This window comes from Austrofundulus limnaeus, unplaced genomic scaffold (assembly GCF_001266775.1).
Source record: "Austrofundulus limnaeus strain Quisiro unplaced genomic scaffold, Austrofundulus_limnaeus-1.0 Scaffold20, whole genome shotgun sequence".
Taxonomy (NCBI): Eukaryota; Metazoa; Chordata; class Actinopteri; order Cyprinodontiformes; family Rivulidae; genus Austrofundulus; species Austrofundulus limnaeus.
Genome location: NW_013952422.1, coordinates 2528085 through 2540316, shown reverse-complemented (window position 1 = coordinate 2540316; position 12232 = coordinate 2528085). Strand labels below are relative to the sequence as shown.

Sequence of the window (12232 nt, the reverse complement as noted above, 5' to 3'; positions counted from 1 at the left end):
CCCAGGTCCGAACCGGGGATCGAACCCAGGACCTTCTTGCTGTGAGGCGTCGGTGCTAACCACTGAGCCATCGTGCCGCCAAATGAGGCATAAAGCCACTAAAGTTAATTTTAGAGAAAATAACATGGGCTACGATAAAGTAGACCGGACTCTGGCGGTAGCAGATTGTTGCATTCCAACATAAATGGCACTGGTAACCCACTAGGGGGCACTGTCGGGACAGTCTGAAGCCTTTCTATGGGACTGATAACCTGCTAGACGGCACAGTYGGGACATTTTAAAGCCATTCTATGGAACTGATAACCACTAATAACGTTCATTTAATGGACTGATAACATCCGAAATGGCTGTGTACCTGTACAAAATGCCCTGATACCAATACCAGTATATATTATTGTATAGAGACTCATTTGAATGTGTTATTTTACATTTCAAATGAAAACTTTGTCAGTTCCATGCTTTAGAAGTGCTTAAGTTGAAAAATAATCTAATTTGTTAATTTAATTTACTTTTAAAGGTTTCAACAGTATATATCATTTGATATTTATGTTTGATTTGATCCAGTTAGAGGGGCTGTAGGCCTTTAGAGAGCCACCTTGTTCTAAATAAAAGAAATGTGTTTTTTAATCTTTGTGTTATGTTTAAGTTCTTAGTAAGTACTTGTACTCGATTTGAGAAAAACTGGTATTGGGACTGTTCTCTACACTTTCACTGTTTAGTTAAGTGAATATTTTGTGACGTAATGCGGCTCAGTATGTTGTCCTCTGATAAAAACAACATATTGTGGCTTACAGTGACCCAAAAACAATCAGAACAAACATTAAACCAAACAGAAACTCACTCTTACAGTGTTCTGTTTTCCACTTCGATGAATAAAATCCTGACAGAAAAGACAATGAAACTGAGAAGGATTTTAATAAACGGTTCATTAAAACTTTTAGCTGAAAAGAAATGAATGAAAAAAGCTGTATCTTCAGAATATTTCCCAAAGTTGCTGTTTTAATCATCTTAAACAAGCTGATGATCWAAGTTAATATAAGATGAAATCACAGCGGCTGCACAGGAGAGAGCAGCTAAACATTATTTTTGATTTTATCCATCAGATAAAATTAGAAATAAAACATTCAGACATGCAGCCACAGCTGAGGAAGAAGAATTGTTTCATCGCCACACATTAAACCTTGGACCTATCTTTAAAACTTTTATTTTATTACACTTATTGCATCCTTTACAGGAGGTGGTGTTTCATTCGGTTGCAGAGGCGCTCTCGTTTGTTTCCTTAGTCGACGGGTATTACCGACTGGTCGCCGACGCCCATCACTACCTGTGCAGGGAGGTCGCTCCGCCGAGGCTCCTCGAGTGCCTTCAGAGCAGCTGCCACGGCCCCGTATCGTGAGTGTCCCGCTCACGCACAGACACACGTCACACATGCTGCCACGCAGCCGCAAAGCCAACGCTTCGTCTCTTTGATCACAGGATGGAGTTCACAAAGATGAAGCTGCGCCGCTCAGGGAACTACCAAGGCCTGTACATGCTGCGCTGCAGCCCCAAGGACTACGACAAGTACTTTATGTCCTTTATTGTGGGGGTGAGTACTGCTAGTATTGGTTACGCTTTCCACAAAATACGTATTTTTTTATATTTTCAAGTGGAGCAGTAAAGTTTGAGCTTTACACAAAGATGACAACCCAACACTATCAAAATGTTCTGTATGTACACTGACACTATACTGTGTACTTATACTGGGTTTTACCTGACTTTACTACATGTAATGCTCACAGGTTCATTTGTGGTCACATTTACTCACACAGCACTGCTCACACAATGTTTGTGCCATTTCAACAATTCATATATCAAATCTTTCAGCTCCTTTAGGACATTCTGGCTTTTGGTATTCCAGCAGTTTATACTTATGAGCTATTTAGCCTTTTTCTGCTATTTTTGTTCGTATTGAAAGTGAATGTAGCTGTCTTCAACATCTTTAAAATACTTTAAAATAGTTCAAACTTTCAAGCACTTTTCACCTTTTGTTCCTGTTCTGCTTTTTTTAATTACTTTAACTTCTTAGTGCTAATTTCAGTTTCCTTCAGCTTCTTTTTTGCAATTTTTTTCCTGCTCTTTTCAGCTAATCTGCTAATTGAAACGTTTTTGTGTTTCTACTGCTTCTTTTTTGCAAATGTAAGCTTTTTTATTATTTCAGCTGTTTTTTGCAATTTAAGCTACTTTTTAAAATATATTTTCAGATAATTTCAGCTACTTACTGCTTAGTTCAAACATAAGGTCTTTCTGCTTCTTTGTGCTAGATTCAACCTTTTCAGCTCTTTTTTAGCCACTTTTTTTGCTAATTTCAGCCTTTTTTGTTATTTTATTGCAACATTTTGTACATCTTTTTTACTTTTTGCAAAAATCATTCAGCGTTAAGCGTTCACGCTCTAATATTGATTTCCAGTATGAGACCATGGTGGAGTATAAGCACTGTCTGATCACGAAGACGGAGTCAGGAGAGTACACTCTGAGTGGTGCCCAGAAAAGCTTCGGCACCCTGAGAGAACTTCTGAACTGCTACCAAAAGGAGGCGCTGCGCACCGACGGATACACGTTTCAGCTGACCAGATGTTGTCCACCCTGCCCAAAAGGTCAGAGCTCACATCCATATAAGCAGCRTCAATGCTCAAAAGCAAAACCTAAAGTTTGTATATATTTGTATTTCAAAAATGTCGTCCATCTTTCTGTCTCTTCAGAGAAATCCAACCTGCTGGTGTGCAGAAATAATCAAGAGGCGGAGCTTCCTGTGTCTCCGTCAATCCACAAACACATCAGCCAGATGGTCTTCCACAAGATCCGCAAGGAGGCCCTTTTCTTTGTAAGCTTAATGACTTATTTCTTTAATTCAGCCTCACTGGGCTGCGACTGCTTAGATTTAGTGCTGGGCGGTATACTGGTTGGTACTGAAAACTGTATTTTTTTATGATATGAATTTTCTGAATACCAGACATACCGGTTTAAATAGCCTGAACACGTTTGTAACATTTCATCGCGTACACCTGTGAGATGTTACCCTGTTTCCTCGCAGCACCGCTATGTGCATTAGCAAGCTAATGTTATTGTTGGAACAGCTTGTTGGAGTAAATGGCGCCTGGTGGTGATTCCGCTGCTTTTATTGACTGACGTTAAAAAAGAAATGTCCACTTTTCTCCATCACTGAATGTAGTAAACAACTCTACATTGACGTGCACGGTTAGATTTAACGCACAACGTTAATATGGAGACTTTAATGTGCTTCTGTTGTGAAAAGCCCAGGGGAAGTAGTTTTTTACCGGTGTTTAGTTCACTGGTCCACAGAGGCTGAGACGTCCCATTAAGCTTTATTAAATAACACACAAAGATAGACCTGATTATGATCTTTTCTCAACCCTCCTTCACGATCGGACCAAAATTTGTGGCTAATATCTACAACCTGGCGAAGAAGAAAAGACGTGTAGATGAGGGAAACAGCGACACAGACAGAGGTACAGTAAAAGAAAAAAGTCAGTAAATAGTTTCTGTGTTGCAGAAAGAGTAACGTCAGCTGACCGTGGTTTGCTAATCAATAAGCAGCATTTTACATTTTATTATCAGCTGAGCTGTAATGAAAAGAAAAATACCATCAAGTACCGTGATACTGGTATAATTGTTGAAAATACCATAATATAAAATATACCGCCCAGCACTGCTTAGATTAGTTGGAAAATTGCATTAAAGGAGTCTCTAATGGCTCTGAATGTTTGCAGAGTTTTCCTCACCGGAGGCKTGGAATCCTGTCGTTTGAATTTTGAGCATATTTATAAAAAAATGTCACAAATTTTCCCTGGTTTGGAAGTCTAACTCATCTCAAACCCTTCTTTAAGCCGTGTCTAAAGATCTGTGTCAAGCTGTTCTTTCATCAGTTTTTGGTTTCTATGTTTTCTATTTGTGCCTTTGATTGATAAGAAATGTTGTTTTGTTACTTCTTGTACACTCTGAATGTTGTCAGTTAAAAAAGAAGTGTGTTGTTGCGCATACAGTAGACTCATAAAGTGTAAATCTACATGTAAAGTGTAAAATGTGAGCGGTTTGAGCCTTTGTGGCTGGAATAAAACCCAAAATAAACAGGAAGTGTACAGCCCTTTTGTAGACAGGTTAGCACAGCTAGTTTTAAGTTTGTCATTGTGAGCGGGTGAAAAACAGGACAGACTTCTGCAGAGTGAACCTGCTGCAGTTTGAGATCAGAAAGACAAACAGAAGTCATTGAATCAGGATCTCAGATCTATTTTCACCTGTTCMTCTGCTCTCTTCTTATTCAATGTGCAGCAGCTTATAAAACCCTCAAGTTTTTTTTTAGAACTTCCTGTTTTGAACTTCAGTTTTTTTTTATGACGTTTGCACAGAGTTGTGGTTTGACTCCCCCTTGAGCTCAGATAGAATATACAGCGGGTAAAATAAGTATTGAACACGTCACCATTTTTCTCAGTAAATATATTACTAGAGGTGCTAATGACATGAAATTTTCATCAGATGTAAATGTCCAGAAATGAAGTTATTTGTAATAATGTGGAATGACACAGGGAAAAAGTATTGAACACACTTACTGAAATTTATCTAATACTTTGTACAAAAGCCTTTGTTGTCAATGACAGCTTCAAGACGCCTCCTGTATGGAGAAACTAGTGGCATGCATTGCTCAGGTGTGATTTTGGCCCATTCTTCCACACAAACAGTTTTCAAATCTTGAAGGTTTCGTGGACCTCTTCTATGAACTCTGATCTTTAGTTCTTTCCATAGATTTTCWGTTGGATTCAGGTCAGCTGATTGGCTGGGCCATTCCAGCAGCTTTAGTTTCTTTCTCTGAAACCAACTGAGAGTTTCCTTGGCTTTGTGTTTGGGCTCATTGTCTTGCTGAAATGTCCAGCCACGTTTCATCTTCATCATCCTGGTAGATGGAAGCAGATTTTTATCAAGAATGTCTCTGTACATTTTTCCATTCATCCTTCCTTCAATTATTTGAAGTTTGCCAGTACCATATGCTGAAAAACAGCCCCACACCATGATGTTCCCACCTCCAAACTTCACTGTTGGTATGGTGTTTTTGGGCTGATGTGCAGTGCCATTTGACCTCCAAACATGATGTGTATTCTGGCATCCAAACAGTTCAATGTTGGTCTCATCTGACCAGACTATATTCTCCCAGTATTACACAGGCTTGTTTAAATGTTGTGCAGCAAACTTTAAAGGAGCTTCAACATGTTGTTTCTTCAGCAGTGGAGTCTTGTGTGGTGAGCGTGCATACAGGCCATGGTGGTTCAGTGCATTACTTATTGTTTTCTTTGAAACAAACGTACCTGCTAATTCCAGGTCTTTCTGAAGCTCTCCACAAGTGGTCCTTGGCTCTTGGACAACTCTTCTGATAATTCTTTTCACTCCTCTGTCAGAAATCTTGYGAGGAGCACCTGGTCGTGGTCGGTTTATGGTGAAATGATGTTCTTTCCACTTCTGAATTATGGCCCCAACAGTGCTCACTGGAACCTTCAGAAGTTTAGACATTCTTCTGTAACCGATGCCATCATTATGCTTTGCAACAATAAGGTTGTGAAGGTCTTGAGAGAGCTCTTTACTTTTACCCATCATCAGATGGTTCTTGTGTGATACCTGGCCATCATTTGGGACTGAACCAGCTGATATTAACTTGCACWGACAAGGGGCAGGCTTGCTTTCTAATTACTGAGAGAGTTCAGCTGGTGTCTTGGCTTTCCATGTCTTTTTATACCTCCCTTTCTTCATGTGTTCAATACTTTTTCCCTGTGCCATTCCACATTATTACAAATAACTTCATTTCTGGACATTTATGGTTTGATTTCTTTGTATGTATGGATCACTTGGGTTGTTACTGACGTCTGGTGAAAATTTCATGTCATTAGCCYCTCTAGTAATATATTTACTGAGAAAAATGGTGACGTGTTCAATACTTATGTTACCCACTGTTTTATCTATTGGAATCTGTCGGAGGTTCTGTTATTTGGAGGCAGAGTCTGTTTTGTTGGTTTTACTGGAAGTTAGATGAGGTCAAATGTGCTCGGCCTGAACCACATAATGATGTGTTTAGTTTGTGGGCTACATGTTTGCACTCCTGAAAATCTGCTGTTTGCTCATTACCAAGAGATAAAATGACATTTTAGATGATTAGTATATGAGGGAAGAGATTTAAATGCTAGTGTCAAACGTAAACCTGAGACCTCAACCAGGAAGGTAATTATAAATGTGTGGTACCAAATTAAACACCCTTCACTCTTTTTTAATTTTAGTGACATAATAAATCTGTTTCAGGCCGAATGTTTGGGTCGAGGAACGTTTACTAAGATCTTCCACGGCGAGCGGGTCGAGCTCGGAGAGAATGGGGAGTCCCACAAGATCGAAGTCGTCATCAAGATTCTGGACAAGGCTCATCGCAACTTTTCTGAGGTTGGACTGAATGAAAACAGTCATTCTAAATAAATGAATACCTTGGGAGGTTTTATGGGCTCAAATTAAAATTCTCTTCTCACTTTTCTTCCCTCGTAGTCTTTCTTCGAGGCGGCCAGCATGATGAGTCAGCTTTCCCACAAGTACTTGCTCCTCAACTATGGCGTTTGTGTTTGTGGTGATGAAAGTAAGCAGACTTCATCGTTTCCTGATTTAAAAAAAAAATAGTAATTAGCCAGAAATAAAGACTAAAATTAAGAATACTTTATACTTTGTTCATGTGAAAACACGAAAAAACATTGCTTCCTTCTTTTAAAAATATATTAAAGGACAAAAAGTTATTTTCTTGGAAGATTTGGCTCAACTTTTCATTAAAATATGTTCCATTTCTAAGCAGAAACGTCTGTTTTATTCAAGTTGCATTAGGTTTGAGCTCTTTGATTGTCTCCTGGTTGAGACAGTTGATAACCAGCAAAATGCTTTAAGTAGTGAAGTGTCATCAGGTTCCACTCAACTTGTAGGAACCTCAGATAGAAGAGAAATACAGCAAATATCAAGAAATCTGAATATTTATGTAAATTAAAAAAGCTTTTTTTGGTTTTTATGCTACTGTTGGTATCAAATAATAATAAAAAAACAAATTCTCTCCCTGTCAGACATGATGGTGCAGGAATACGGTAAATTCGGCTCCCTGGATATCTACCTGAAAAAGAACAAGCAGAGCGTTAACGTCCCCTGGAAGTTAGAGGTGGCGAAGCAGTTAGCCTGGGCGATGCATTACCTGGTAAGACTTCCACAAGAACCAAAGCTGCTCATCTTTTTGTCCGGATTTTAGCTGACGTTTCCATAATGTCTTCGAACAGGAAGATAAAAACATCACTCATGGAAATGTTTGCGCCAAGAACGTTCTCCTGATCAGAGAGAAGGACCAGAAGGCGAAGAATCTGCCCTTCATTAAGCTCAGTGATCCGGGGATCAGCATCACCATGTTGCCCAGAGAGGGTCAGCAACACAGAAACACCATCCTGARGGGATTTTTACATGTTTTGATTCTTTATTCTGTAACGCATCTGTCTCTCTGCTCATCTGCATCTTAGTTCTGGTGGAGCGGATACCCTGGGTGCCCCCCGAGTGCATCGACAACCCCCAGAATCTGGGTTTAGCCACGGATAAGTGGGCCTTTGGGACGACTCTGTGGGAGATCTGCAGCGGGGGAGAGAAACCACTCGGAACACTGGACAGCTCCAAGGTCAACCATTAGAGTATTCATCATTGATGAAGAAGGTTTTCTTACTTACGGAGGATGATTTTAATGAAACTTTTGTGTAAATATAAACTAGGATCTGGACTTACCAAATTCAATTTTATCGTCTTTRTTCTCCTCAGGCTGGATGGACAAGTCTTCTCTTCTCTCTTGACATCTTTTAATTTGTTTGTAAATAAAACGTTTCTGCGCAGCTATATAGTCGTAAACCCCTCTATCCATCTAGAATGAACTGGTTTGGAAGCTGGAGGGGGGCGGACTGTGAAGTGCCCCATTTGGATTTATAGAGACAGCCTCAAAACGAGTTAATCTGAAGCGCAGCTCAAAAAAGGGGTGGGGCTTGTGGAGTTACAATAAGGAGGAATTCAGACGAAAGCATTGCTGTTCCAGTTTATATAGACCCCAACTGAATGATTTGAATATGAGAATGAAGGATTTTAAAAGCATCATGTCTCCTTTACAGACAATTTTACTTATTTTTTGTTTCATTTATTAAAAGACAAAAAAAAATGTGTTAAAGACTAAAACTGAATGAAAAAAATCTTTATTTAAAAAAATAGCTAAAAACAACCAACAGGCTTTAACTTTTAAACGTAAGATGAATGGTTTCTCTTTGGAAACTACACAGAACATTTTGTTTTCCATCCCAAGCTGAACGCATGCACTGAAGTTGTTGCCTGTTGTTGTTCTGAGCAGAAGAACCTGTTCTATGAGGACCGACACCAGCTGCCGGCTCCCAAATGGACTGAACTGGCTAATCTGATAAACAGCTGTATGGACTACGAGCCTTTACACCGACCCTCCTTCAGAGCCATTATCAGAGACCTGAACAGCCTCTTCACTCCAGGTAGGGAGGCGAATCGGACCGTCTGGAGTCACAACTCGTTTTAAGGCCAACAGAAACAACAGAAAACAACTCAAACTTAAGGAAATTAGATATTCTTTTAGTGTATGAAGTTTATTTACTCCAGAAACTCTGTTGTGTTTTTTCCTGGTTTGTCTTTTCTTCTGTTCCCTGGTTTGTATTTAGGGATTAGATGAGCAGCAGGATTTATTGTACATTTATTATACTTGCAGGTCTTGTTCGCACCACTCCAGATATTTTCACAAACACTTGTTAAAACCTTCACTTTGCACCTCAAAACCCAAAACAGACGTTTTTACAGCTTTTTGTCACATTATCCTGGTTCAACTAAATGGATAATAAATGAGAGGAAGTTATAAATGGTATCAAATAAGAAAGAAAAACTTTTTTTGTTTATTTTTGGTTTAGCTAAACAAAACATGATCTTTGTCTGAATTTAGACACGTTTTTATTTGGGTGTTGTTGCCACCTAGTGGTGCAGCAGTGGTAGTTCTTTTTAAATGGAGAAAAATATATAATAATCAGTTTTACAATTCTCCTGACAACTCGGTGTTCTTTAGTTGAGAAAATAGTGACAAAATAAAGAAACTTATAATAATCAGTACTATTAGACCTCAACTAAAAAGCCTAAATATTCCTTTAAAGAACACAACTTTGCGGTTGTGTTCATGTTTTATGTGCCCTGTAAAGCCAAATGTTCCACGATGTTCCAGATTATGAGCTGCTGACGGAAAGTGACATGGTGCCCAGCAGGACTCAAGACTTCGACTTCCTGTGGGCGTCTTCGAGTCAGGATCCTGCTCAGTTTGAGGAGAGGCATCTGATTTTCCTCAAGCAGCTGGGCAAAGTAAGGATCTGTTTATTTCTAGCTTAATTATCCCAGCCAGGTTCTTGTATCTAAGTGTTTTCTGTGTGTTGTCTTCTCTCTCTCTTCAGGGAAACTTTGGCACTGTGGAGATGTGCAGGTACGACCCCCTGCAGGACAGCACGGGGGAGGTGGTGGCAGTGAAGAAGCTGCAGCACAGCACAGCCGAGCACCTCCGCGAGTTTGAGCGGGAAATTGAAATCCTCAAGTCCCTCCATCATGAAAACATTGTAAAATACAAAGGAGTGTGTTACAGTGCAGGTATGGATGGTTCAAATCCTACAAATGCTTCAACGTCGTGATCATTTACTCMACTCAAACCTGCCGCTCTGTGCAGGACGGGAGAACCTTCGGCTGATCATGGAGTATCTCCCCTTCGGCAGCTTGAAGGAATATCTCAGCAAACACAAGTCGCTCATCGATTCCAAGAGGCTGCTGCACTACGCATCTCAGATATGCAAGGTAGCCGTGGATGTTCAAGAGCTGCTGCGCTTTGGATCTGGTGCTGATAGGGGGCGGAGCCAGAGGGGTGGCTGGGGTGGCATTTCAAAGATGGGCATAAAAGGAGTAAATACGTCTGTGAAGCAGCTGTATCATCTAGTTGGAGGGAACATAACTTCTTGGACCACTGAGTTAATAATAAACATGTATGTGTAATTGCTSTTGGTCTAAGAACCAGATGCTAAAAATCTAGTGGCCCGTTTAACATAACGTGGCAACCTGAAAAGTTACTTGAGAAACTTTGATGAGTTTGGCCAAGAAGCTACTATTTTAAACAGACTTGACTGTACTATGTTTGGTGATCGCAGCTCCCACCACACCAAATTTCAGCTGAATATGTCTAAAAATAGCTGAGTTATACACATTTGAATTTGGCTCGGGTGGCAAATCTTGGATTTTGGATTTGAATTCAGACTTTGTTAAAGATTGTTTCTTGGCTACTGCTACACTCATTTTCAGTTGTTTATAAAAAAAGTTAAGTTTGTCCACCATGTGGAGACGCTGCTTATAAGGCTGAGTTCACCTGAAACTCCTCAGACTGAAGAGGTCTCTCGGAGGAGAGAAGAAATGTATCATTAAAGAAGAAACTGTCCAGGGAACGTACTCAACTTTTATTTTTCTACCTGGATTACTGAGATGCATCAAGACATTCAGTTGTCTATGTTTAAAAATGGCTAAATCATAGCCCAATGTAGATTTAGCAATAGCATTAGCATATAGCTTTGTTGGGATTAGCAGTTGGCATGTGTTTGGGATCATTGTTTGCTACACCACAACAAATTTCAGCTCAATAAAATAAAATGGCTAAATTATAGCCATTTAAACTTAACTGTGATGGCCATCTTGAACTTTTTTATTAGTATTTAGAATTTGGTGCTTCTAAACTCATTTTCAGTTTGTTTTTTTAATCTAAAAATGGCCGAATTATAACTCATTGGCTGTGTCAAAAACGGTGGGCCGGGTCTTCCGAAGGCTGAATTCATTGGCTGCATTCGTCACAGCACCACAACGAAGGCTGTTCAAAACCGAAGACTCCTCCGATGTGGCCAACAAATGCGTCCGTCCTTTGGCCCGAATCGAAGGACTGGTCCGATGGATCCTTTCCGGCCCAACATATCCCACAATGCATTGCGGCCCAACCGGAGATTTTTTTTTGCTAGTAATGGCAGACGAAGCGAGAGAAAAGAATGCATTTTAAGAATTAAAATGTTCAAGCAGTTGTGTTGTTAATACTTTTTCATTTGTGTAGATGTGTTTTTAAATATTATTTTTGTCAGAAAAAAAAGTGAAATAAACGTGCACCTACGGCGGGTCCGTTAGGTCTAAAAATATTACATTTAAGTTAATTTTAATTGTTTTGTGATATTAATAATGCTAATATATTGATATTTTTTAATTCCGATCTAAGTTTGCTTCTGTTTAGCATCGTCACGTTTGCTAGGCGATATGACGTACGCCGGGGTAAAGACGGGAGGCTAGACCGTCCAAATTCACAGCCACTTTTTTCCGGTCTTCCTGGTCTACTGAGGACCCGGCCCACCTCGACCGGGTAGACTGGATCCCTCGGAGGACCCAGCCTGCCGTTTTGGACACAGCCTATGTTAAATTTGCTTTAGCGGTTAGCTTAAATAGGGACTAGCAGTTGACATGTGTTTTGCATCATTCCTAGCTAGGATCACGTGAAATATCAGCTTAATATTTCTTGAAACAGCTAATTTAGATTTAATTAAAAATTAGTGGTGGTGGCCATCTTGAATTTCCAAATTGAGTAGGTTTTTTTTGTATGTTTCCTCCCCTAAAAAAACACCTTGGCCACCCCTTGTAAACAAAAAGTCTAGCTCCGCCCCTGGTGCTGATTCTATCTTTCAAACAGGGTATGGACTACCTCGGCACTAAGCGCTACGTTCACAGAGACCTGGCCACCAGGAACATTCTGGTTGAGAGCGAGATGAGGGTTAAGATCGGCGACTTCGGCCTGACCAAAATGATACCGCAGGGCAAAGATTACTATCAAGTGGCAAACCCCGGGGAAAGCCCCATCTTTTGGTGAGAAACAGCAGGTCTTTTCTAGCTTCTTAAAGGGCCTGTGACATGCTTATCCTTCAAATACAAAAAGTCAAAGAAAACATTTATACTTAAGAAAATTAGCATAATACACATGATTTTACCCATTTTCTCTCATAACTGGTATATTTTTCTCTTGAATTTGGCTCAGCAAAGTGAAACAGGAAGTGACATCAAAGGGCAACTCTTTAAGAAAAGA

At 39.9% G+C, this 12232-nt stretch overlaps 1 protein-coding gene across 1 annotated transcript in view; it reads left to right on the top strand.

Annotated features, from left to right (window-relative positions):
- Positions 1–12232, top strand: part of LOC106514545 (tyrosine-protein kinase JAK2) — a 37449-nt gene that overhangs the window by 22480 nt on the left and 2737 nt on the right. The window contains exons 8-21 of the mRNA XM_014003852.1: positions 1235–1392; positions 1477–1588; positions 2450–2636; positions 2742–2863; positions 6340–6474; positions 6574–6661; positions 7131–7258; positions 7338–7476; positions 7572–7723; positions 8435–8585; positions 9317–9450; positions 9540–9729; positions 9806–9930; positions 11843–12015. Coding sequence (XP_013859306.1) covers positions 1235–1392; positions 1477–1588; positions 2450–2636; positions 2742–2863; positions 6340–6474; positions 6574–6661; positions 7131–7258; positions 7338–7476; positions 7572–7723; positions 8435–8585; positions 9317–9450; positions 9540–9729; positions 9806–9930; positions 11843–12015 — 1994 coding nt within the window. The remainder of the gene's footprint in view (positions 1–1234; positions 1393–1476; positions 1589–2449; positions 2637–2741; positions 2864–6339; positions 6475–6573; positions 6662–7130; positions 7259–7337; positions 7477–7571; positions 7724–8434; positions 8586–9316; positions 9451–9539; positions 9730–9805; positions 9931–11842; positions 12016–12232) is intronic.